At 41.6% G+C, this 26,679-nt stretch overlaps 1 protein-coding gene across 21 annotated transcripts in view; it reads left to right on the top strand.

Moving 5' to 3' along the window:
* The window catches only part of sgip1a (SH3GL interacting endocytic adaptor 1a), a 67,818-nt gene that overhangs the window by 28,844 nt on the left and 12,295 nt on the right, over positions 1–26,679 (top strand). For 9 of the 21 annotated variants that reach the window (XM_046390688.1, XM_046390680.1, XM_046390687.1 and 6 more), the window contains 14 exons: positions 11,004–11,067; positions 11,846–11,870; positions 12,636–12,698; positions 13,156–13,219; positions 14,040–14,218; positions 18,035–18,046; positions 19,135–19,156; positions 19,241–19,334; positions 20,767–20,852; positions 22,098–22,178; positions 22,865–22,927; positions 23,166–23,927; positions 24,490–24,611; positions 25,693–25,846. In XM_046390688.1, the coding sequence (XP_046246644.1) occupies positions 11,004–11,067; positions 11,846–11,870; positions 12,636–12,698; positions 13,156–13,219; positions 14,040–14,218; positions 18,035–18,046; positions 19,135–19,156; positions 19,241–19,334; positions 20,767–20,852; positions 22,098–22,178; positions 22,865–22,927; positions 23,166–23,927; positions 24,490–24,611; positions 25,693–25,846 (1,791 nt within the window). Of the gene's footprint in view, positions 1–9,723; positions 9,893–11,003; positions 11,068–11,845; positions 11,871–12,635; positions 12,699–13,155; positions 13,220–14,039; positions 14,219–18,034; positions 18,047–19,134; positions 19,157–19,240; positions 19,335–20,766; positions 20,853–22,097; positions 22,179–22,864; positions 22,928–23,165; positions 23,928–24,489; positions 24,612–25,692; positions 25,847–26,679 lie in introns of those variants that run through there. The other 12 variants (XM_046390693.1, XM_046390684.1, XM_046390692.1 and 9 more) reach the window with 10 other exon arrangements.

Below are 26,679 nucleotides of genomic sequence, written 5' to 3'. Positions count from 1 at the left end.
AAATATTTTATGTTACACTTTCACTCGTTGAGATTTAATGAACGTCGTACACAATGACAGTGCGTGGACATCCACTAGGGGTGCTGCTCTCATCTCTTTTTTATTGTTTATTCTTAATCATTGTTAACCAATCTGTTCTGTAAAATTTCAAAAGTGATTCATCAGTGACTCATGTCAAACGTAGGCTTGTGTTTGCTTCATATGTAGCTGCAGGCGTGTGTGCATTTCTGTGTGTGAGTGAAATGTTTTCTCACCACACCACCATATCTTTCCTCCTCCTCCTCCTCCTCCTCCTCCATCTCCATCTCCTTCTTAATACAGTGGCAAGTTCATGCTCACTGCAAACACAGATCTCCCGTTTCTGGAGAAAATAAAAAAAAAAAAAGCCCATCCTCTCATCTGTGAATCACTCTTCGTTGTACACCCACACTGTCTTTTGCCTAATGGCTCAACTACTTTGAATCATTGCATCTGATACTAAATTCTCTAGACAGTCAAGTCATTAATATTTCATGCGTGTTGCATATTTGCTTTTCCACAGTCTGAGAGTATTATATGAATCAAAGCACACGTTGTGTATCTGTATAAGAATCAGATGTATGGACAAACAGTATAGTAAGAGTCTGAAAGTGATGTGTGACAAAAACTCAAAACTTACAGAAAGGCGCTTTTATACTGATATTAACTTATCAACATTCATCTACACTGAACTGATATGAACATGCATGCATACTCATAAAGCCTATATTATAAAGTATGTAAACTATATAAAAAGAATTCATATGTAGTGACATGAATTAGGTAACATACACAGGGCACGCATAATAATATGTAATACATGTAAAATGACTGTAATGTGATGTAAATATTGTAATTTTAAATGATAACTTAAACATGTATGTCACTAATTATGGTGTGCTCAAATTAACTAATGTACTCTTGGATCACATATTACTGGAGATGAAACAGTTTAATGATAAACCGCAGTAACATTCCAGACGGTTGGTGTTACTGTTTTTAACTATCATTAACACCGTGTTTGATGACTGTGCTTTGATAAACTCACGGCACACGTTCTCCAGCGTCGACCAAAGTTAGCAACAGTCTTTCAGACGCTGGCGCACGGGCACAGCATGCAGCGTGGGTTTGTTTGGTGTCAATGAAAACATGTCGGAAGGCAGTGAGTGTGCTCCAGAGATTATTAAGCCTTCTCAGTCGGATGAGGCTCTGATCACGCAAAGACTCGTCACCTCAGGCTTGCATCACACACACCTCGGAAAAGCCTGGTCGGCAAAAAACAAAAATAAAACATTAAAAAAATCCCTAGAAAAAATGTGCTACAGGCCGCGGAAGCTGCGTGCATGCCAGACACGTGTCACGTTTTTCTTTCGATGCATTTCAGTTTGGAGTGAAAGTTGATTGAAGATGGTCATGCTGTCTGCAGACTAAGTGGAAAGAAAGTCACTACAAAACGTGGCAGCACTTGTTGTGGGCCGCCTATGTGTCCACCCCCAACTAAGTTATAGTGAATGCGAGGTGGGTGAACTTTTAGATCAATACATGATGTGGTGACAATGGAAGAGGAAGTATTTCAATTTGGAGGTCCAGTCTGCATTCCTCATGCTTTGACTTTACAGCATAATTTCTAAGAAAGTTGCAGTGATTTGTTTATCAAACTGCCTTAGTGAGCCTTTTGGTGTGTGGCCTTTCAGAAAGATGAGGCTTCAGTGGCCTCAAAGAAATGCAAATGGGGTGGAAGCACTTGTATAATATATCGTGTCATATTTTTGTAGATGTGTATATTTTTGTAGATCATACGTGTGCATGTCTTTGAATTTTCAACCCAGGACTATTTGATCCCTTCTCCTGCTACTGAACTGCCTGCAATTATTGTGGCATCAGCAGTGATGATTCGAAAGTGGAGTCCTGTAGGCTGAGGAATCCTCCTGACTGTTGATGCGTCTTGCATAAAGTACCAGAGCAGCTGTAGCCTTGAAAACCATACAGCATCACACTAGCTGACGTCGCATATGGCATCACTGTCCCAAAGGAGGCTTGAAATGAGGCAAGAAATGTTTCTGCCTAATTATCTTTTGCAGGCTGATCTTTAGGTTGTTGTCATGCAGTCAGCTAACACTACAAGTCTGACACCACAGTCAATGGATGTTCTGTTAATTTTAGTAAATGCAAATGCATCTATAAATACACAAAGCTCTTTATGTGGATCTTTGTTTTGGTACTTTTTTAATAATATTATTCAGGGTAATTTCTTTATGGAAACAGAACAATAATCATGAGGAATGAGGAACAGCAGGCCCTTTTAGCGAGCACAGAGTGTGCCAGTGATAGAGGCCTATGTGCACAGCGAGTATACATTTAAGAAAAGACACTCAAATGGATGGCTTTGCCTTTCCTCTGCGCCTGCTGTTGCTCTAGCTGAACTGATGAGCATCACTCCACAGCGAAGTCAATGTGCCAGGTAACTATGAAAATGCTATGAAATGCAGGATGCATAAAAAGGGGAAAGAGGATATTTCCTTTGCCTTGCATTTCATCTTCTTGTGGTAATGGGGTTCAGCTGGCTGTCTGCAGATGACATTTCTGGGTACTGTCAGATTAATGTGGATGGAAGGAGGAGGGAGGATTTCTACTTTTTGTTTTCTTCCCCTCAGTGGCGAGTGTGGTGATTTGTTTTGATTGGAGGACATGACTGGAATAGTTGAAGACTCCTCTCCAGGGACAAGTCAGAAACCTTGCAGGGGTTTTGGACAATATATAAGTACATATATATATTTATATATATATATATATATATATACACACACATCTTTTCCTGCAGACTTTTGAAAAAATGCATGCATAAAAAATAACATGGTGCCCACCAGCTATAGGCCACTTTCAGGCTGTAGGTTTGCTAATGCACGGGTTAGACGTTTCAAACTATGCTTCCAGTATCTGCAGACAGCTATCAATGGCATAAACAATAAACTGAGTGTTTCCAAAAGAGCTTGGAGCAATGATCCCTGCTGATTCTTGAGGGCTTACAATCACATTTGTGATTTTCTAATGCTTGAAGAGATATGCCTAAATTTCAGAGCATGTATTTTTAGTTGAATCTCTCAAACTGACGTTGAAGACATAGCCTCAGTTTAGGAATCATATTATCTGATAAGAAAAGACCATTCATTTACTGTCTACGTGGAGCAAGGAGACTTTGTCGGAAATTGTGGAAGTATAAGACTGACATGAGCGGGAGCTTTGATCACCAGCTGGAGACAGAGAGGGCACTTGTTTCCCATATCTGCTCCTCTGATCTATGAAAGTCTTGTGTCAATAAATGGACACATTGGTGGAAAATACATCTTCAGCTTGTATCTTTGAACCAAAAATCCATGTTAAAAGCCACTCTGCAGCAGGGTCATTTGCCACTCAGTCCTTGGTGGATGCTATTTGGAGCCTGGGGATGGGAACCATGAGTGCTGGCTGTTTATAGAGACAGCAGTGACAGAGGGTGGAGGAAAGAGATGAACAATAATGATGGGGTTGGACAAAGATTTGTACAGACAAGTGCTGCATGTAACACAGGATTGTATATATGATATGCAGAGCGAGTCTAATGCAGTGTTTAAATTATTTGGTGATCTGGGAATCCTGATATTGGATTAACGATTTAATTGATCATTCATCAAGCAAAAATACCAAATATTCAATGTTTCCAGCAAGGCTAATATCTACCAATTGTAAATCTGCCAGTTAATTTTGTCATTTATTGCTTGGTCTGTTTTGAGAAAGCAGTAAAGTGTGCCAAACACACTTTGCCCAAGAGCCCAAGTTGACATAATTAAACGGGTCGTTGCGTTACACCGTCCTGGTGTTCTCAAACATCTTTTGTTAATCTCTGCACCAACTGCCATTCTGCTATATGGTTTCTGGCCCTGACCCACTTTCCTCCGAGGTGGGTGATGTCACTCCATGAAACATCTCTTTTTTTTTTCAAAGGGTGCATCCGTGCAGCAAAAATAAACATGTACCATCCAGTACGTTGTTACTGCAAGTGTTACAGCTGATAGCTCACAGTGCAGCCACCTGGACAGTACAGTCAAGGCCTAATTTTAGCATCCGCAGGCACAAACGCAAACTGACACCAGCTCTTTGCTTCCCCTCTGCCACACTGACACAGGCTCTTTTCACTGAAATACACAGTGAAGCTCAAGGTGATGGCTGTTGATGACCATTTTTTTTGAGGTTTTCTAATGTCTTGCAACTGAAGCTTTCTGTTTGTGCTTCCAGGGAATTAGACAGGGTGGACAAGTCCACAGACAGCCTTTCTCCTCTCGGCTGCCTCTCTCAGATACTCACATACTCAGATGGGTTAGAGACAGGAAGCTTTGAGAAGTGCTGTCCTGAAACTAGCAGGGAAAATGTAGGTGGGGAAGGTTAAATAAATGGCTTTCTTCCTTCCTGTGCCAGTAGAGATACATGTGTATGTGCATAAAGAGGTTTATGTGCACTGCCTTGTTTGTGTTACAGTCGTTGAACTTGTGTTTGTGCAAACGTTAGAGCATCTGAAATTAGTTCACATCTCTCTACATAAGTAAAATCTAAACACATGTGAGAGTGCAGCAGAGTAGCTGAGGGTATGGTTTTCGTCAACACATCCTGAGTAAATAATGCCATCTGTTTCCTCCGGTCCCCTCTCTTCTGCCCGTTTTAATGATGCAGCTCAGTACTAAATCTCCTGATCAAATTTTCAGCTCCATGCAGGTCGGCAAAAACTGTGCGTGAAATAAAATGGAGGCTGCGTTCATAGCTCGTCACGTGCGTCCTCACGATATTGGAGCGTTTTTTTTCTTCCTCAGCATCATTGCAGCATTGTGAGGTCATTGTAAATGTATCTGCCCGTCTTGAGCAGCTTTTCTTTCCTCACCTGCGTCCTCCTCCTCCTCCTCCTCCTCCACCTCTCAGGGCCAGGAGGATAGATGAGTCACTCCAACCAAAGAGCCTTTTAAATCTCCTGTTTGCAGTGTGCCTGTCTTTCTCTCCGCTTGTCTACTGTATGCCTGCCTGTCTCGGTGCATGTTGTCTCCTTGTCTACTTACTCTTTCTCACAGCCTGTCTCTCTGCAGGCTTTTTTTCTGTCTGCTTGTTTATCTGCCTGCCAGCCTTCGTCCTGCTCTACCAATTACTTGTCTCCGTGTCTGCCTGCCTGCCTGCCTGCCAGAGGATCCACATGCTTCACCTTGTGCGCAGTCAACAGCTTGACTCAATACCCACAACAACCCACGTACTGTCTTCACACTTTAATTCTCTCATCCCATTCGTTCACCTGTGCCTGCTCGGACGTGCTACCCTACATGCTAATCCTACTGTGCAGGGTCATAAAGAACAACATGTGTTTTCTTTCACTGTCAGAGAAAAATACACATCTGGCACTGAATTAGATTTGTGATCAGCTTTATTCACTTAGAATCAAAAAGAAGTTAATAGATCGCTCTCATATATGAAACAGTATTTAAAGGCCATAAACATAAGACATTTTGACAAAAACATCCCACGTTTGTTTCTTGATCTCAGTGGTGTATTATTGTCCTCTCTACTTACTATGCACAGCAGCACAGATCTCCCATCCAGAGTCTGGAGTGGCCAGGCCTAGTCTGCCCTGGTGTGGCTGGCAGCACAATCTGTGTGTGTGTGCATGTGTGTGTTGTGTTGCTTGGCCTATAGAGCCTCCTCATCTCTTCCCCCTTTGGCAGCTTGTTAAACAGCCTCAGCTTGGCCTGCCCAGAAGTAGACCTCTACTTTAAAAAAACAAAAGTGTGTGTGTACTGTAGCACACATGTCCAATAACGTGTGAGTTACATTTTTGAGTCTGTGTATCATTAGTTCTTTGGTTAACATACACTATATAGACAAAAGTACTGGGTACAACTCTTTATTAATGTGAAGGGAAATCTTAATGCTTCAGCATACCAAGACATTTTGGACAATGCTATGCTTCCAACTTTGTGGCAACAGTTTGTTGAAGGCCCTTTTCTATTCCAGCATGACTGTGTCCCAGTGCACAAAGCAAAGCTCCATAAAGACATGACTGGATGAGTTTGGTGTGGAAGAACTTGACTGGCCAGCACACTGACCTCAACCCCTTCCAACCCCATTGGGGTGAACTGGAACAGAGATTGTGAGTCAGGCCTTTTGGTCCAACATCAGTGTCTGACCTCACGAATGCTCTACTGCATGAATGGGCAAAAATTCCCACAGAAACTCTCCAACATGTTGTGGAAAGCCTTCCCAGAAGAGTGGAAGCTGTTAGAGCTGCAAAGCTATAATAATAATGGTCAAATGGCCCAATACTTTGTCTATATAGTGTAGCTGAGCCTAATTCCCACAAAAGCAGATGCAGATCACAACTACACAACTTCATAAATTTAAAGTGTTGTTTGTTTTGCAAAAAAGCGTACATTTGTTGAATTGTTGTTGAATCTGTATTCTGATGGCGAAAGCTATGTTTGTTGAATGAGCTCATGTGCACTCGACTTAATAAGGGGGGGTAAGGCATAATTGCTGTTTTTCAAGATGGTTCTTTTTACCGAGGGCAGCTTTAGTGCCAACCTCTTCCTGCAGGTTCAAGGATGGGCCTCACAGTTATAATAATAATAGTACGCTCTGCTCCGGGTGGTGTTCCTCCTGTTGTGAGTTTGTTTTCATTTCTTAGGACCCTTTCTAAAGTTAGCTTCCCACTTCTCCAAATTTATCCTCATCCCTGGATTCTACTCTTGTCAGAGACCAGATTAGCATTACTTCTAAAATAATTCCCCTATAAATTACTGTTGAGTAACACATCAACAAAAGAAATGGCTTTTGCTTTCCACTGCAAAGTTTCTGAATATCTAGCTCTGGTCAGTGTTGTCTTGCTCTTCAGCTGTTATGTACTATATTTTTAGGTTTGGCACTGTCCCGTCCTGTTTGGTTTCATGTCCTTTGGCTTTTCCTGGAATTACATTACTGTGTCTTGAGAGAGACCGCTAATTACGTTAGCACTTGTGCTAGCATCCCTCTAAACGGAAGCCATTAAGTCATTAAAGAGTGCGTACCACATGGTCTGTTATTTCCCTCTCTGTCAATTAACCCCTGACATACTCGTTTTTATATTCTTTCACATCGGTGTCAGTCAATCAGATTTAGATCCTATTGTTCTCTAAACATGGAGTATTAACTAATCAACTGCATTATTATTAAATAATGCCGGTCAGTTTAATCATGTGTGAATTCAGTTTCAAGGAACATGTTGCGGTCTTTGTGTGTGTTTAAACTGTTCATACACAGAGAGATTAAAATATTCTTCGAATGAAAAATGGGGAAAAAAGAAAAATTATTTTATTTTGTCATTTAGTTGCAGTTATTTCCAACTCTAGCTAAATTGAAAAGAAAAAAGTCAAGAACACAGATGCTTTAGGCAAGAAGGCAGGTTGCTGCTCTCTGCTGTGTCTTAACAAACAGTTAAAACAATAAAAATCAAATAAAAGGACATTTTAAATGCAGAGTTTAATCTCATGTGCAGAATAAAACCAGGGCTCAGCTGCCAAGTGCACGCTGACATGTGCGACCACTCACACATACACAAAGTACTCTTTCATTATCACAGCTGTAAGCCCCGTCTTCTCTTGCTTGGGGGCAGTGCTGGATTTACAAGAGAAGGAAACAGACCTATGGGAAGAAAAAGAGAAGAGGCCAATAGAGGGAAAAAAAGATATAAAGATATTTACTTGAAAATGTCTGAAACAAGATGTGCTTCTGACAAATTGGCAGCAGCTTGTTGAAATGAAAGTGCAGTTTAAAAGCACACAATATTCAGGCTCTTAAAAATTAGTTCAACATTGTGTTTTATTATGAAGTACAATGAAAGGCTTGTTTGAAAGCCCTCACTTTCGCCTTCATTGAGTTGAGTGCTGTTGGCTGCGACTTTGGGGAATTTCAGAGGTTTAACAGGGAAACTGGGAGAATTTGTCATTGTAAAAAGTGAATCATGAGATTATGATGTTTTTGTAACCTCAAAAGTATCTGTCTCCTTCCCTTCGACACACAGCTTCTCTCTCACCAGGGCAGGTCCAGTCTCCCTTTGCCTCTCAAGCACAGTAGACTTCGGTATTGAAAGGTTATCACTCGTGACGTGTAACCAGTCAGCTAATCTGGTCTCTGACAACAGTAGAATCTAGGGGTGAGGATAAATTTGGAGACGTGGGAAGCTAACTTTAGAAAGGGTCCTAAGAAATGAAAACAACCTCAGAACACAGAACATGTAACCAATCAGATGCTTTGTGTGGGACACAGAATTGAGAGGGGATCGTGGGAGAGTTGAGAGGGGATTGTGGATGTATTACTTAAATAATAATATAAATAAAAATAATAATACTGAATAATAATGCTAATCTATGGTGGTGACTACAGGCAGATGTACAACCCAAACTGTGAGTTTTGTGAGCTGTTGTACCCCAGTTTGATGAAACAGCGTGGTGCAAGCTAATTTAAGAGGATGAAGAAATCAATCAACAGGTCCAACTAAACTGCGTTAAACCAGAGAAAAGAGTTTACTTCTGAATGGCAGAAACTAAACAGTAAACATAAGTACTGAAGCAACAGTTGAGAGTTGACTCATCAGTAAGTCAAAAGGAAGTATAATAGTTGTGATTGCAGTAAAAAGTCTTTGTTAGCTTTGCAGAGCAGCTTGCAGAAACAGTTCAAGCTTCCTCCATTTATTATACTACAGGTTGATAAAGCTCACTGTGTCCTGATACTGTGACCCCCCGACAGATCAGAGAGAGGGAAACTGTCAAGTCACAGAAAGGAAAGAAGCAGTCTTTGGTCTGGCTTCGCAGAAATTAAACTTTCAGTACTTTGGGGAAAATATAATTGAAATCAAGTTTCAAAATACTCTGTATTTGCATCTGTAAAAGACAACAGAATGACCAACAACGCGTGTACACTCACAGACACCCACGTAAAGAGTGTAGTTTCAGCACTCTCCTTGCAAAGGTATTGTTCTGATAAAGATACTTAATAAAAACAACAACATGTTTTTGGTCATTTGTTGCCTTGCTCAAGCCCACAGCTGTTTCCAGTTTCCACTTATATCTTCCTTTTCCCCCTGCTTCTCTGAGTAATGACTTTGGTAGCTTCTGTACAAACAGGTATTGCTTCCAGACACCTGATCTCCCAGCGTCCATGAATATTCATCAAGCTCAGTTCCCTAAGGTGTGTGCATGTCTCTGCATATGCTCTTAAAACGTCTGCGGGGGCATGTGTGCCTGCCTTTGTTTATAAAAGGACAAGCCTTCATATTTGTGAATGTTCCTGCGTTCTGTATGTATGCGAGCGCTTTCCCCTGCAGTGGAACTTTTATTTGAGCTGTGACTGTCGCTGTCGCATGGAATACTTTGGCAGAATCATTGAGAGAGTATTTTAAGGTGAAACCCCATTTTTGCTGTAGCCATGTTGGTGCAGCAGTACAACTAGGAAAGTGTATGAAATGTGATATAATGGTAATAATATACCATATAATTATATAAGAAATTCTGTTTTGTCTTTAATTCACGAGTTAAGCCATTGGTGTTGAGTTCGAGTACCAGATGCAAATCAAGAACAGGATCAGCTGTGTGTGTGTTTGTTTGTGTGTGTGTGTGTGTGTGTGTGTGTGTGTGTGTGTGTGTGTGTGTGTGTTTGTCTGTGGTTTTAGCGTCAGGTTCCTTTTAAGTGCACCGTGTATGCATTTGGTATAAGGAAGAGATCCGCTTCGGTCACGAGAAGATGTGATGAGTTCACAACCTGACAAAGACAAGGAAGAATGAGTGTCATATCAAAAAAGAAATGGAAGGGGACAACTGGGCTTTCATCTGGGGTAAGGAAGGACAAGGAGCTTTTGAGAGCCCTTGCAGAATTTGATAAATGATATCCGCTAAAACGTATTAGGGGTAGAACAAACTGAAAATGGATTGTGACTGAACTTCCTCATTTTTGTGTAAACCATTTTTTGTAATCTTGTTGTTTATTCAGTCTCAAATACATCCTGAGAGAGAGAGAGTTTGAGCTGAAATGTGAAAACATGAATACTCTTGAAAACCATATTTGCAAATCTGTGGCAAAAACTTAATTTTCAGCTTGTTGACCAAAGAAATTTAAGGTCAAAATATGGTGTGTATATATATATATATATATAAAATGTTGCAGCATTACATTTTGTTTTTCTGGAGGCTGCATTATTCCACGTGTGGATGGAATACTTTGTTTGCTGTATTTGTCCTTTACCTGCACCCAGCTGCAGTTGGACGTGCACTTTATGTACAATAGATGGTAGCCTGTCTTTCTTTCCTCTCACATTGGTAGTTTTAACAAAACAGCCATAATTTGTATTGTTGGTCAGCGAGCAGCTCCATTAGAGGAGCTGGAGATCTCACGCCTTGGTCGAATCCATGCTATCATATATACAGAAGACATTTAGGGAAAGGACAGTGAATGTAATCGAATTCCTCAGTTTTTCCAAATTAGTCTTGGGATTCAAAGTAGCAGTCATACATCAGGGATCTCACATGTTTCTGTAGCATCGTGGACTGAAGTTTTGTATGTTGTCAGCTGTGTGAAGTACAGCTGTATACTCCTTGCTCCACTGTTCTCTAAGCTATTCTTGTTATATTCTTTTCACGTTGATTTTAGCAGTGCTAATGATTTTTCCATTCCAGAATGATGCCTTGGGAATTCGCAAGGCTGTCTGTCCATCCGGGAAGACCATGAACACGTTTTTAGCTCTGAAAGACGATGTTTGCCTTCACAGTGATGCAGCAAGTCACTCAATAATACATAAAAACGGCACCTTTAATGTCGAGGTTGATAGATGCGTGACAGCTGATGGCACCTACCCTTTAACCCACCTACACCACCTTTTAATCGTGCCTTTGGTGTCTGTTCATGCAATCGCTCACTCTTTTTTTTTTTGTCTTTTTTTTTCTTTTTAGGATTGAAAAAACGTACCAGGAAGGCCTTTGGGATACGGAAGAAAGAGAAGGACAATGACTCTGCGTAAGTCCCTGTACTCCTTCCTCGTGTACTTTTATGAACATGGTGCATAGAAGTCGTAAGCTTGTGCAGCAGAGCAGAGAGCTGGCTGAAACCTCTGAAATGGACCGAGTTATTTTAAGGTGAAGAACTGATATATGGCAGCAGGTTGTGCATATACTGTGCATTACAACAGATTGACGGGATTAGAATAAGTAAGAACAATAACAGGATTAGTATAAAGTACAAGTCAAATAAATGTAAGACTGCTATTTCCATTAACCATGCACAGCTTAAGACTCTGCCAGTCAGTTATGAGCCACTGTGGTATGTTGTGTGTTGTATCGCACAAATGTACAATGCAAATTCTTTATGACTTGTTAATATAGATCTATAAAATAATGGCCATACTTAAAATAGCCAGTGCTTGTGACATTGTTTGCATGCAGCTGAAATATTTAATGCAAACTGCACAATCAGGAAATACTTAACATACCAGTTTGCTCGCTAATGAAGTACTTGTACTTACTTATCTTTTGGAAGCATGATAGTTTTTCAGGGGTGTTAAGCCAATTTTGTATCTGTGCATGAAACGCCTAGACTTACTGCAAAACGTTTCTGTGCTGTGATGTCTGTGAGTGTGTGGGTGCTGTGGTGTGAAAAGGTTTTTCCTTGTATACTTCTTTTGGATATTTTGGCTCGGCTAAATGGTAAAGCACTTGATTTCAAAATGAAGAGCTCATATGTTAAGTGACTTTCATGCTCTCTTTTTTTTCCCCTCCTCTTCTTTAAATTCGCTCAGGGGGTCCCCAGACAGAGACGGGGGTGTAAGTAACAGAAATCATTTAATTTATCAACCATTTAATTATCTAGTATATGCATGTAATACTTCTGAAAATCAAGTCTGGTTATTGCGAGCAGCAGTATTTATTTTCTGTGTTCTTTTACTTGCCAGGAACCCCAAGAGGTTGAATCGGTACTGAACAGTAGTCTCTCAGCCTTTTGGAGTAGACTAACTTGTAGAATTAGTCTAAATCTTAGAGCTTAGACTGGTTTTAGACATAATAGTGTGTTCAGCTATATTATCATTACAAGGCTGTCTGAGGAGGCTTTGAATAAAAAAAAAACAAAAAAAAAAAACAAAAAGGGCAACAGGATATCCTCTTGGAGACCTTTGGGGTAGCTTGCGGAGACTGAAGTCCAGAGATATTATCCACCACCATTTGTCTATTTGCAGAATTATCAGATCATTAGTGACCAAGCATTCAAGCATGGTTTGTAGTTTCTAGACAAAAACACACTTAATATTCCAATAGTTGTATTATTTTGACCGGGAGTTGCAAATGTGATGGGACACAAAAAGGGGAACAAATAATCAACTGTGAGAGGAATATAGAAAATGGGGACAGCCTCACGTCATGACATGACGTCCAGAGAACGCAGGATCGAGTTTATAGGGCAGAATTAGGTGCACTGTAGTTTCACTGACCAGTAACTAACATAGAAACACATCCCGTAGATGCAGTAGTGCAGAATATACTGAACCGTCACTGTCTGGTGGGATCTTAATCAAACTGTCTCTTTGTTACCAGTCTCAGAAGAAGACCAACGGGGCTCCTAATGGCTTCTACGGAGATATCGACTGGGACAGATATGTGAGTAAAAGGATGAGTGTAGGATTATAATTATGTAATGAATTTTAAATGTTTGGTCTGCACCAGCTCACTGCTGCTTTGTTTTCATCTGCATCTGAATGAGCTTATAGTATTTCTGCAAGATATTTTAAAATCAATGTGCTATTGATGAATTTTGTGGGCAAAGAACCTTAAAAGTGGCCAACAATAGCAAATCAAGTTGATTGGTTTAACTGTTTACAACATTATATTTCTTACATTTTCCATCCAGTTTATGACTTTGCCAATATGCATTTGGTCACCTTTTGTTAAGCAGGGAGCATTTGTTGTGACAGAAAGTACAATTTGTCATCTGAATAGGTCAATGGTAACAACTGTGGCTCAATTCACCTACAGTACACATCACACATGTGTTTGTTACTGATATCATCATACAAACATTTAAAGAATTTACGCTGAGTCACTTGATGCGTTTCAGAACTCCCCTGAGGTGGATGAGGAGGGCTACAGCATCAGACCGGATGAGGAGTCGGAGGATGGAGATATCCTCAGCACTGCTTGATTTGTCGTTTGACAGAAATAATTAGCCTCATTTTATCTCTGCGAAGTTACATTTGCTCACTAAATTTGTGAATTGTTAGCGCAGGGCTCGTTAATTTGGTGCATGCTGATAGGAGTATTTGGATTAGGAACATAGTCGAGAAAGTTCTGTTGAGGCCGCCAAATCATTGAAAGCAGTTCTATAGTTGGATATCCCTGTGTTATAGAGAGAAATCCACACTCAAAAAAGACACTTCAATTTCAGTGATAATAAAGCACATCGACTGCTTAACGAAGTGTCAAAACATCCAATTAACAAAGTTCTAAATAAAGACGATAAGGCGCAGCACAGAAGAATGACTCATTGATGTGCCAAATGTGAACGGGAAGTCGCAGAGAGAGGTGTTTGAGAAAAGTGCTATAATGTCTTCGTGAAGCATGGAAGTATCACTCTAATCAATACGCTGATTTCCCAGACTGTCAGCTCATATTGATGCTCTGTTTTCTCCTCTGTGATCTTTTGTTGTGATAGTGATACCATACTCAGCATTTTGCATGCACCAAACTTAATCCACGGTCTTGGCTATAATAATATTTAGGTATCGATTAGTATCTCACCCTCCACTTTATTAGCCATGCAAAGGGGTGATTTTTGTTCCTAATGCAGTTAGTCAATACAAAATTAAATGGTTTCAGTATGGGCCGTATTTATTAGGGACAAAGCAAAATGAATACAATCGCATAGTCAACTTTATGATATAAGTGAAATAAATCCTGAACTGTTTGAGGATGGGAGCTTTGCTTTCCTTGACGCCGCACTACTGCCTGCCACCAAAAAGTCCCCCTTCTTTTCCTCTGACGAGTCGGAAGAAGAGGAGGACCAGAGAAAAAAATTCAAAATCAAGATCAAGCCGCTGCTGGCCGATCGTGTAGTGGCAGCGCCCTCAGTCGACGAGCTCAAAGCCTCAATAGGCAACATAGCCCTGTCCCCGTCGCCTCTGGTGAGTCGCCCTGACGTCACTGCCCTCTCACTGCCGGTTTTCATTAACAGACGGCTGTGTATTGGTGTTTTGATGGTCATAATGTGCATGTGTGAGTCACTCGTGCTTCTTCCCTCCTCTCTCGCCGCCTTTTAACATGTAGAATTCAATGTTTTTGTAAGTGCACAGATATGGTTGTGCATGTATGTTGGTCACACAGTCTGTGTTTCTGTCTCTCTCTGCAATATATATTCTACTTTATCCCACTGTTTTGTTTTATCTACAGATGGGGACTCTAAATGGGTCACTGCTTCACTTGTCTTGGGTCTCTACATCACAACAGAACTAGTTTGTTGCACTGAGCCAGTATGCAACAGCATGTAATGTCTGGTTTCAACCCTAGTCTGAAAGCACAATCCATGTCTCCGTAACAAGTGAGGTCAGGGTTATATGAAGGTTTGAATTTCATACAGTTAATTTGTGATGCTTTTGATGCTTCGTCCCCGTTGTCAGTGACCTCACTGTTCTCCCATTTTGTCCGGTGTCGTTTAACACGAGGCAGATCGCTGCCAAATAGCAGGGTGTGAAGCTCTTGTTTGAAGTGATGAAGCTCAGCTGATGAGTCCAAATTCAAGCGCACATCCCCTTTAGACAGCCTGTAATTAGCAGTGAGATCCTGCCTTTCTAGCTTCTGCCCATGATTCCTGTGTTCCTCAGCGAGGACAGTTAGCTTGCATGTCCACCTTGAATAATTCAGGTAGGAAAGTGGGCACAATGAACCCATGTGTCGGTCTGCTTTATGGTGAGATGGCTTGTGGTCATTTGAGCTTCGGGACTCAATAATTTAATCCGTGTGTTCACCTGCAGGCTCTGTTAACCTGATAGGGTGTGAAGGGCTTTCTATGGCTGATAATGGTTGTGTGCACATGCAGAGTAGATGGGAGACTTTGGATGTTTTTGCCATCGTTTTGTATTCAAAAATATGTCCTCATAAAGAAGTGACAAATCAATCAAGGAGAAGAGTAAACGAAATATCAGATAAACATTTAACAGCACTGGTTTCTTGAATTTGAGAATTTGCTGCTTTTCTCAGTTCTCTTTCACTGTGAGATGATATTTTTTAGTTTTAGACCGTTGCTTTTGCACAACACTTTGAACCTTTCCCCCAGAGGACATATTGTGATGGACATATTTTACAAAATGGCAACAACGGCTTAACTGGTAATGAAAATAAATGGGAGACAGATTTGGTTTTGGGGCTTTTGCCCATTGTGGTGTTACAGAAAAATCTGTTTGTGTGAATGATTGTTTTTCTCAGATGCTGGAATCACACGCTTGTAGTTGTGATTATACAACTGTCACCCTCTCATCTACCAGTTCAAATTAGCATCCAGTTTGCTTGTGCAGAGCTTTTCTCATCACACATAAATTACATGAGTCACACAGTCACTCCCAGTCCCTGGCAACTCTGGGTAACCTTGGCTATGCACTGACAATAAAATGGTCTGATGAAAAGAGGAAGAGGGGCCAAACGTTAACAGGCATCCGAAAGCAAACACTGCTTCTTCCCACTTCTTTCTGGTTCTTTCTTTTCCTTCAGCTAATCCAGTAAAACCTTAGCCTCAGACTAAAACATTTACGACTTGCTCTTATTTTCAAAAACAAGGCCCACACTCGACAACATCTCGCATCCCATTTACACATCACTGAGATTCCCTGGACTAATGACCGACACTTAATATTTAAATGCCTTGACGTTGATTTTCTGCATATGAATATAACTTCGACAAGCTTTTACTCCAACTGCAAAAAATCTGACAGAGATACCAAGTATTAAACATTCCCGGGTACTGAGTACTGTATTTAACACACTGCGTGAACTTAATTTTGGTAGTAATATTTTGCGTATTATGCCAATGAATCATTCATCATATGTGCACAGGCTTGTGAGAGGGACATGATGATCCAGGTTAGCAGCTTATTTCACATAAAACCGTGGCCAGGATCTGGTGCTCACATCATGTTAGGAGGAGTAGTGGGTAATGTGTAGGTGGAGGGATGAGGGAGGGACTGAATCCATTAGAGAGCCATACTGCTACACCAGCTTTATCTGTCTGTATTAATGCTTTCATGTTTAGATGACTACCTTTATTATTCACCTATGCTTTGTTTTGCATTGCCAGTGTTAATTTGCCATCCCCTTTAGTCGTCTAACTACTCCACCCCTCTCTATTATTATTTTTTTTTTATTTCTCTCTCTCTTATCTCTTGTTCCTTTTGCTGCTTCTGTGATGATAATTTCCGTAGAGGAGTCCGGTAAGCCTTTCTTTTGCATGCTGTTGTGTTTATTTTTATTACTTACTGTATCATTAACATTTTTATTCCTCTTAACACTTACTCAAGTCTGTTGCTTTTTGCTGGAAATAAGCTAAATACAAAGGAAACATGATATCCAGGCAGTGTGTAACAGCTGAAGGTTTCATTATCGGCCCAGTATTTTATGGGCCCGTTTTCCGATATTATGTGCTTTGTCTTTTGGTGCAAGTGTGTGTCATTGTGGTGTCATGTAGAGGTGGATTACTGTATGTGCATGTCCGTGATTGCTGTTGGAGTACAAGAGTGTTTGTGCTTTAAGTTGTTTCTGCTGAGTAAGACATTTTAAATCTGATTTTAACTGGTTCTGGAGTTTTGTGCCTCCACTTCTCAGTCCAAATAACAAGCAGAAGAAAAGGTCAGGGATGGAGTGAGAAACTTAAAAAAAAAACAAAAAGGGGATCTTACACCACTCGTTATTACTCCCTTGTCTTATTAGCTACAGGTATTCCAAGCACAATTTTTTTTTTATGGTGAAGTCTTCATATTTCATAATGTGTGTGCCATTAGTGTAGCCAGCCACTGTGCAGTCAGGTCCATACAGAAAGTTCCCAAAAGCAACCCACCTGACTTTCTCTTTGCATATTAAATGTGTCGTTGCTATAGCACCAAATTAAATTTTGGAAATAGAACAAAAACAGCTGGTCCATTTTAAAGATCGGCATGCCTGTACTCAACCGTCTATGTGTTAAATGTCTTTGTTAATCCCTGACACGGGCTAAAGGGTCACACTGACCGACTCTGGGCACCTCATGTTGTTCTTCCTGTTTACATACAGCAGTAAGACGATGATTGGTCGTGAGGAAACAGTGTCGCGCTGCGTCCTGCACCAATTTACCCAATGAAATTAATCTCTTCCACCAGCACGTCCCACCCCCTTGTTGCATCACTTTAATCACTCACAGCTCACTGCACAACTGGAACAAGCACAAGAGTGAGGGATGGAGGGAAGGTTGACGTGAGGTGGATGTGATGCGGAGGGGGGGTGGCGGGGTCAGCAGAAATTAAAGGGACCGAGGGGCAGATGGGAGACTATGAGGGGAAATGAAAGGAAACTCAAAAGGATTAGATGGCAACAGTGACAAGGTTTTTAACAAACAGGATCACATGAAGGGATGGGGGCGGAGACGGTCAAAGATAAAAATGAGGATTGAATTTTATTGTTATGTTTAGATTTTGATCTCACCGTCAACAGGCATAAACGCAAACACACATCAGTTTGACAAAGTCATGCTCACTTGCGTATTATCCCTGACTTATCAAGCTATTTGCATTTTGCTCAAAAATTCTTAGTCTGCACAAAATATTGGACACATGAGCACACACTCCTGATGGACATCCTCTTCCCCAGATCTGACCAGTCAGGCCATAGTTCTTCTTCTCCTGATGTATGTGATGTCTGCTTTACTGATTTGTCACTCTCTGACCAGGTATCTCTTCTCTCTTCCTTTTTGCTGGTCACAGAGACGTAGCCCGGTAAGTGTCCTTTTGTTCCGGCTCCCTGGGGTCAGGCCCAAAATATGTCACATGCTTCTTTGTACCCTTTTGTTTCCTCGCCCTGTCCTTGGAGTCGGTTGAATAAGACAGAAACCACGTAGGTCGGTTCAGTTGCTGAGGCGATGGGTCAAAACTGTTAGCTGATTTGGTTAGACATTCACATTTAAACATAAAAAAAAATAAATACAGGGATTTATCCTTTTTTTCCCAATTCTCTAGTTCATTGGTGTACTTGTTTTTCATCTCGAATGGCGTCATGCCTGGTCTCTGTAGTGGGGAAACATTTACACTCTTGACAGCTGGACCCTTTGATGTCTTACTTCAGTCACTCCCCATCTTGTCTTCTCATCGCATCTGTCCCCCCCAACACACTCTCACTCTCTCTCTCTCTCTCTCTCTCTCACACACACACACACACACACACGGGTATTTATGATCACAGCTGGACAGGCAGTGTTATTGTGCTGTTGCCTCTCCAACAGCAAAACTCGTTTCTCTTTTAACTTTCTTACACTCCAACTTTATCAGCCTCACACCTTCTCTGGGTTTCTCGGCGTCTTAAGACTTCAAAAGCATGTTTTGAAAGCTTTCCAATATTTCCACTGCAGGCTGCAGCAACTCACCTGGTTGCCATTTTCTAACCCTACACTAACAATGTAATTATTATTGAATTTTGGAGTAAATTCAGTCTCCTTAATTTAAACTGTCCCCACTGGCAGATATTTTTGCTTTTTCTTAGCTGCTGAGAATTTGTTAAAACTCTCTGTGCAGTATTTCACTGTTCAATCAATCACTTTATAAAGCATAATAATTGCCATCAGATTTATCACTGCCATGTCAGCATTAGCCTGTCAATTTTATATGTCCAGGATTTGCAATTAGTATAAATATGTTACTAAAGGAATACTTTTGATACCGTGATGCCAATAAAACATATGCATTTACACTACGTAGAAGGACTCTATAGGATGTGAGCGTAATTGGCAAATATTAGAGTTATTAGGCAAATATTATACTTTTTATGTCTCTGGGCTTTTATACTTTACTGTCTTTTTTGTATGTTACAGGGTTTGAAAAGAAATACATCCAGTAAGTATCAGTCTCAGAGCAGGTTCACTTTTAATCGCGGTGAATTACAGAGAACGTGAGGCAAGGGTCACATGTGGTAAACAGGTCTGATTATGGCTCCAGGTGAAGAGATTGCCAGGCCGAGGCGTGCCGTCCCTGCTGTGGCCCCCACACCAGCTCCAGCACCACAACCCCCCAGGTGTGTATCTCACTTTACCTTGACAATCCACAAAATCTAATGATGCTACAGTAGGTATCATACTGCATGTGTCTCTGCTGATAGCTTCTCCTTTATGGCATTCTGTTGCATATTGTGCTTTGTATGGTCACGCTTTTGCATTCCTTTAATGGCCGTGCAAGGGGCTTTCCCTCTGGCTTCATACTTTTTCCAAAACTAGATTTGTCTGTAATTCGTGGTACTTTCCCCTTTTAGTATTTTTTTTTTTATTTTGTTTTATTTTTATTCACTTGTCACCAGGATCCGATATCACCTCATTCGTTGTCTCACTGAAACCTCTTCTGTATATGACTTAAGCCTCTCTAACATCTGTAGCAGCTGTCTAGCATCACCGAACAGGAACCCTGACTGAAATGTTAATTTAGTATTAACTAAAATGTTTATAATAGCAATAAATCTGATTAAAGCCTTGACATCATGGAAAGAAGCAAACTCCTTTGGGTAATGCTTTTAATCTAACCAAAGGCCTCAGATAAAGATAAACATGCAATGTTTTGCTTTTAACATCACTGCTGATAAACACTACAAGTTTTTTCCCAACCTTTGCCTTTCCACTCAAACATAAGAAGAAGTTTTAGACACAAATGATTTATTTTGCTGGCGGGCCTCTTGAGGCTTCACTGAATCTGCGGAGCTGCCACTGTTTTTGTCGCTGTGAGTCACTCGTCTTTCTGAGATTTGTTTAAATGCTAGTTTTAAGTGTGCACATGTATCTGTATTTGTTCCCCCGGGTGCGTCTGTTGTCTGTCCGGTGCAGTTAGCCATGGTACAGACGCACCCGGCATAAACACATTACAATAGAATGGTACAAAACTTCATATGTATTTTAACATCAGTTACTGGTTAAACAAAGCGTAAGTCTGCTGCGTTGGTTGGTTTTGATCTCATTTCCACTTCCCACTTTATGTCACGATGCCATCTCTGGAGTCCGTGGTATTTTGAGCTCAGCACAATCATTGGGTTTTTACATATCTGAGTAGCTATTGAATTAATAACTTGAGGGCCCCCATGAGCTCCTGTCATAGACATTAATACAACCATGAAAACTAAGACTTGATAGATAAAACAGAGCAGGTAATCACAATGCACATCTTCGCATGACTAAGCCAATCACAGCACATTATGATCAGTAGGATCAGTAAAGGATTCAGTGTACCCCAATGTAGTGTGAACAAAATAAATGCACAGTGTACCAAACCTAAGCTGACATCAGATGAGAAAACATGTAAATTGCTTTAAGCCTGCGTTTGTTTCTTAGGGTGTTGGCACTTTCTGATTCTAAATAACATTTTGCTAACGTGTTCCATCGATATATGTGGTGTAGCTGTTTCCTGAAACGACTTTCTGTACCTGGTGTGTCACATAACTTCCTTTTTCATTTGTTGTGTTGCAGCAGTCAGCAAACACCTGTCTCTCCAGACACCACAGCCTTGTTTGGGCCTCCGCTGGAAACAGCCTTTGGAGAACCGAAAACCGAAGGTAAACCCACCCCCTCCCCCCGTGTCTTTGTCTGTCTGTGTTTCTGTCTCTTTATGCCTTTGAATCTGTACTGGTTCTTAAAATGTGTTTTTTGCTTCCTTTTTTGGTGTCTAAAAGTGATAGCAGCACAATGAAAAAGGCTCTCTGAAGCCATACTTATTGTCTCTTTAAGGCTGCCAGCTAAGCCTTGCTTGGCTGTCATTGCAGATACCCTCTCTGTTTCTCTCCTCCTCCTCCCCCTCCCTCTCACCTATTTCTCTAACATCACTGCTCTTCCCTCAGGCTCACTGTGCAGCAGTGGATTCACTCCATCTGTCTTTGCTAAGGTCAAAGTTGAAATTGGGACTGGGAGGTCATGTTCACGTTCACAGAGCAGCTCATTAATATTCAGATTCTGCTGTCACCCGCTCTCATCCAGTCCAGCAGGATTTAGTGGTACATGCTGTGGAGCAGCTCTCAGCTGTTACGTAACTTCCATGTCAGGCATAACTAACATCAACTCAACATGAATTCCCTTTAGACATTCATTCAGACAAATCCAAAAGCTCTGTGTGTGACTCTGATACCTTTTTACCATATTACTCGTCCACGGCTTCATCTTCACAAAATACTGCATAAGCAACGCATTAGAATATTTTAGGAACACCAAACTAAAACTAAAGCAGTCTGTGTTGCATTTTGTTTTTAAGTCTAGCCTCATTGATATAAATGCTTTGCACAAAATAATAGATAAACTCATATAACACAATACAATTTGACATTTCCACAGACCGCAGCTGAAAAAAATGACCACACAGTTGAATAAATTCCTTGTAACCTTCATAGAGGTGGGATTTATTAAACTGCTTTAACTGTAGCTCTTAGTATCTAAAAACTAAATGTGAATGTATAGAACTTTTTTTATGTTCAGGTTTCTAATTTTGCCTTGAGATGTCTGCATTTTGTTTTGAAACCTGCATTCCACTGTTATAGTGGCACTGAAATTCAGTTGGCAAGGAAAATGCATCCCAGGTGTTGTTGTGCAACACGTCCTGACTGTGGTTCTGCCACTGAGGCTGGAAATCTGTTTTCTCTGATGGAAGATTTTACTGACGTGCTGATCTGTGTTGTTTCCCCTCCAACACCTTTTGCTTTTTTAAGCCCCAACAAATCAGGAACCCTTTAGTGTTTTTTGTTTTTTTTGGTTGTATTTTTTTTGGTTGTAATGCCCTTGACTTGGCCTATTCTGTCCCCTCCTGAACTTAGCGGTTCTGTCTGAATCCGATGTGTGGCCGACTCCTCTGTCAGAGCCCGAATCCTCTTTGACAAGATCCTTCCCCGCAGGAAGTAAGTTTTATAATTCCCTGCATATTGTGCCGCACGTCCTCTTCTCCCTGGAATGACTGCACAGCTCCATCAGCTCCATCAGCTCACCTCATGAACTCCAACATCATCCGACTAACAAAGCAGACGTGCGAACTGACCCGATCAAACGGTTGTGTGGCAGTAACACTCCGTCTCTCGCTATAAACAGCTAGCTGTAACCTGCGTCATTTCATCAACCATTTTACCACCAAATGACACAGTGCTGGTTGTAATTTATTACATGGTAGAGTTCAGTCCCTGTCTGCCACACAGCACCAACCCCTCTGCACTTGCTGCCTCCTCCTTGCATTTGGCACAGTGGTGACTGTATCTATTACCCTGCATGGTTGACTATTGGCTGGATGATCCCTTGTCCTCAAGTTCTTGTGGTTGTGTTTGGCAGGTGGGATAATACCTTTCATGTACCGGTCCAAACTTTCTAAGCTTTATTTTTTGCGAGGATGTGTGTGTTATAAGCTAATCTACACAACAGTCCTCCCGTTTTCAGTCCTGTTTGTATGCAGCCCTGCATAAGTTGCTATGACATGAGAAGTTTGTTAATTTCATACAAAACATTGCAAGAAACACTGATGCTGATTAGGCGGTCATCTCCTGCTGTTACCCTTCTTACAGGACTATTCACTGTTGCACTGACAATTTTATTGCAGCTCCACCTCCTCTTCCACCCAAGAATGTCCCATCAGCTGTCCCTCCCTCTACAGATGACACAGGTAAAGGAGTCTTCTTATCTATTTCATCCCCCAGTTATATCACACCAGCATCTTGGGATTAAAGAAAGAACTTTTTACATTTGATGTCAGTAGCTTTTTTAGCTCCAGCATTCTGTCTCTAACTCCCTCAGTCAGTCAGTCAGTCAGTCATGCTTTATCTCTGCATGTGAAGATGCTGAGCACCTCTGAAAACACAGCCTTTGAGTAGTCACTGGTTGTCTGGGTTTCTGTGTTTCAGAAGTGTCGACAGAAGCAGACAGCTCTGCCAGGAAGCCCTCAATAGCTGACTTGGACAACATTTTTGGACCAGAGCAGGCTCCTTCTGCTGGTGAGGACAAAGGTGACATGTGGGTCTGCTTCAGTGAAGAATCTCCTGACCAGCCGCCTCTGCCAGAGGAACCAGCACCTCCGCTACCAACCTCTCCACCACCTCCTGAATCTCCTGCCCCTCCCTTACCTTCATCGCTACCTCCCCCAGAAGACCCTGCGCCACCTCTCCCTACCTCTCCTCCTCCAAAAGAAGAGCCTATGCCCCCTCTACCAACCTCCCCACTTCCCTCAGAGGAGTCTCCTGCACCTCCCATCCCTTCAGGTCCTCCTACACCTGAGGACCGAAGTCCTCTCACGCTCGCCACATCTCCACCCCCAGCACCACCAAAGGAGCTTGCGTCTTCTCCTGCTTCTTCTCCCCCTCCCGTCAACTCACCCACCAGTGTCCCACCACCCCCTGCTCCCAAAGCAAGAACCCCTCCAGCTGTGACTCCTCCTGCTGAGGAACCTGCAATGCGCCCCATCCCACCGCCTCTAGTCCTGTCTCAAGAGGAGCAATCCAAGAACACAGACGCCACCCAACCCAAAGACGACGGAGGTGAAACCGTCACCTCGCCCAGCGATGCTACCCAGGGGAGCCGAAGTACCCCTCCCCCACCGCCTCCCCCCACATACCGGGCTGTGGTGTCATCACCTGGTCCCACCTCTGGAGCTGGTGGCACAAATAGTGGTGAGTAAATCATAATTCTTAGCAGGATATGGTTTATAGCGGCCAGGTTTTTTTTAGAGCTTGGACTGGAGCAAATAACTTGCTGAGTTATATCTAGAGTCTGTGTTCAGAAGACAGTGATTGAAAACACAGAGACAGTTTCCTGTTCCTCATCTTAGTCAGATGAATAGTAATATCAATGTATCTGTTGTTTTGACTGGAGTTGAGAAGGGATCGTATCCAGCATTGCACCATCTCCAAATTTCCTTTCAGCTGATTGCAACATCTTAGTTGTTAAGATTAGACAAACTGCTCTGTGATTCTGCATTTTTTTTAAATCTCTTGATAAAAGGTAATGGGTGTTGGCCTGATTGGATGTTTATCACCATTTTACAGAATTATGTTGTGTTAGCATAGGCTGTTGTTCTAACTGATTCCTAGTTAAAAGGTAAGACTTCATTTTAAGAGAACATTGTCATTGTTATTACACATTCAATGTCTTCTCTAGCCCTGTAACTCTTTCCACGCTAATAAGCGTTTACAGAGGATGGAAAAGGTGTATCAAAGAATCGTTTCTGCTCAGGTTCCTCCTCTCCAGTGCGACCTGCCACTCCTTCGTCAGTGAACCCCACCCCACCACCACCTCCACCTCGCCCTCCTTCACGGCCCAAACTTCCTCCAGGGAAACCGTGTGTAGGAGATACAGTAAGTCTTGCAGTTTATCATAACTTCACTTATAATTGAGAATTTTCTGGGGGGTCGGGGGGTGTTCTGCAGGTGTATCTGCAGGCAACTCCGATAAGAGAACCTCCAAACACAAGCCAAACACAACTTGTCTAAAGTTTTCTTTGTCTAACAATGTCCCTCACAATCAGTGATAGTGAAGGCTGTTTTCATACGCGTAGTTCAGTTCGTCTGGTCAAAGATTATACCTTGTTACATTTTAGTTCTGGTCTGATTTCTTTTCACACCGACTTAACAAACAAACCAAACAGGGTAAACATGAAGTTAGTTCGATTTGACAGTTTTAGTGATTGTCATCCAGCATCGCCAGCACATCATCGGGGTCCACATGGGAAAATCAAACTCTGGTGACTGACTGAAATTCATACAGCTCTTTGGTGTTTCTGTAGTGAATATTCATGTCGTTACAAAGTGCTCCTGAGGCTAAAACTGATTATCAGTATCATTAGACTTCCATTCAACTGCATAATATGAAAAATGACTAACAGGTAGAGACACGACAGAAAGGAGCCATCTTGGACAGTAATGATTCAGGGATTATTACTGTGTGATTGCCGTCACACACTTTTTAATGGACTTAATAAACTGAAAAGGCACACACAGTAGAATTCAAGCGCAGCAGTTATAACAGTTTCTGACCTATTAATCAGGGACAGTACCTGCGCTGACGTGCGTGTATGTTACCATGATTTGCATAAATACGTGTGGCTTTATAAGATGCTCTCACGATAGATATCAGCAGGCGGATGTATTGGTAGTTTAGCTCTTCAGATCATGTTAAACAAAATACTTTTATTTGATTTGTTTGTCTTCACACCACAAACTCCTCCTGTGCTGAGACCACCCTTTCTGGGCGATTTCACCGCATGTGCCTGAACGATCTGATCTTTGGGGTAGAAAGACTCCCGGTTTGGAAACATTTGCTCTTACACCCACCCACACCCTAAATGTGTTTACCAAAACAACGTGAAAACCTTGAACCTTAGAGTGCCTTTTTCATTTCATTTACTGTAATCTGTCTTTCTATTTTTCGTCTTTTAAGAATCGTCCATTCAGCCCGCCGGTCCACTCCGCCAGCCCTCCTCCCATTGCCCCGCTGGCACGGGCCGAGAGCACCTCCTCCATCTCCTCCACCAACTCCATGAGTGCCGCCACCACCCCCACGGTCGGTAAAGAGCTCTCCGTGTCCGTGTCAGGTGTGTGCTCCCTCAACAGTCGCTGAGCTGACGGCTGCGGTCACAGCCGAGACAGCTGAACTGAACTGTTCATGTCTAATATTAAAAGTTCATTGCTGATTGTATGCACTGGCCCCGTCTCTCCTTGTGCTCAGAGTTTGTGTAGAATGAGTCATTTCCTTGTTGTATTTGTTTATTCATATTGAAATTTATTTTCAATTTTTTACAAATGGAGACTGGAGTTTCCTGGCTATCATGGTCCACCACATGAATATTAGCAATACAGTTAAAAAATACCTGTTGTGGCCTTTAAGACCACACATATCAGCTGTTCCCGTCTGAAGACAGACTGGAACAACATGAAATATGACTGCGTTCTTTTGCATCTTCATTTCTATTTACTTAAAATGAGAGTTAATTTCTCTTAAAACTCGTTTTGTTATAGTGAATTGCTAAACTGCACATAAATATTGTGTCGGACTTAACTTGACATGCACACAGACAAATTCATATTTACACAGACACGCGCGCTGTATGAGTGGGAGGTGAGAATGTGAAGCAGGGTGTTAATTTTAATTTTAGAGCACAAACATTCATGACAAACCTTCTTTTAATGAATTAATGGCACAGCAACAGTTTACGCTGCTCGATTTAACTGTAGAGTCGGTGCTGAAGGACCTTGCACTGCGTTTGCGAGAGGATAATAGCAAATCTCAGTAGCCTGTAACATGGCTGAGTCATACTAGACTTCAAAATGCACACTCTGGAGGCAGCAGCAGTTACATAAAAACAGAATATAGTCCCGGGTCGGAGGCTGCATTTTTAGACAGATTGCCAGAAGCAACGATAAGCAA

This window comes from Scatophagus argus, chromosome 6 (assembly GCF_020382885.2).
Source record: "Scatophagus argus isolate fScaArg1 chromosome 6, fScaArg1.pri, whole genome shotgun sequence".
Taxonomy (NCBI): Eukaryota; Metazoa; Chordata; class Actinopteri; family Scatophagidae; genus Scatophagus; species Scatophagus argus.
Note: the sequence above shows the minus strand (reverse complement) of the source record. Positions and strands in the feature narration are given on the sequence as shown.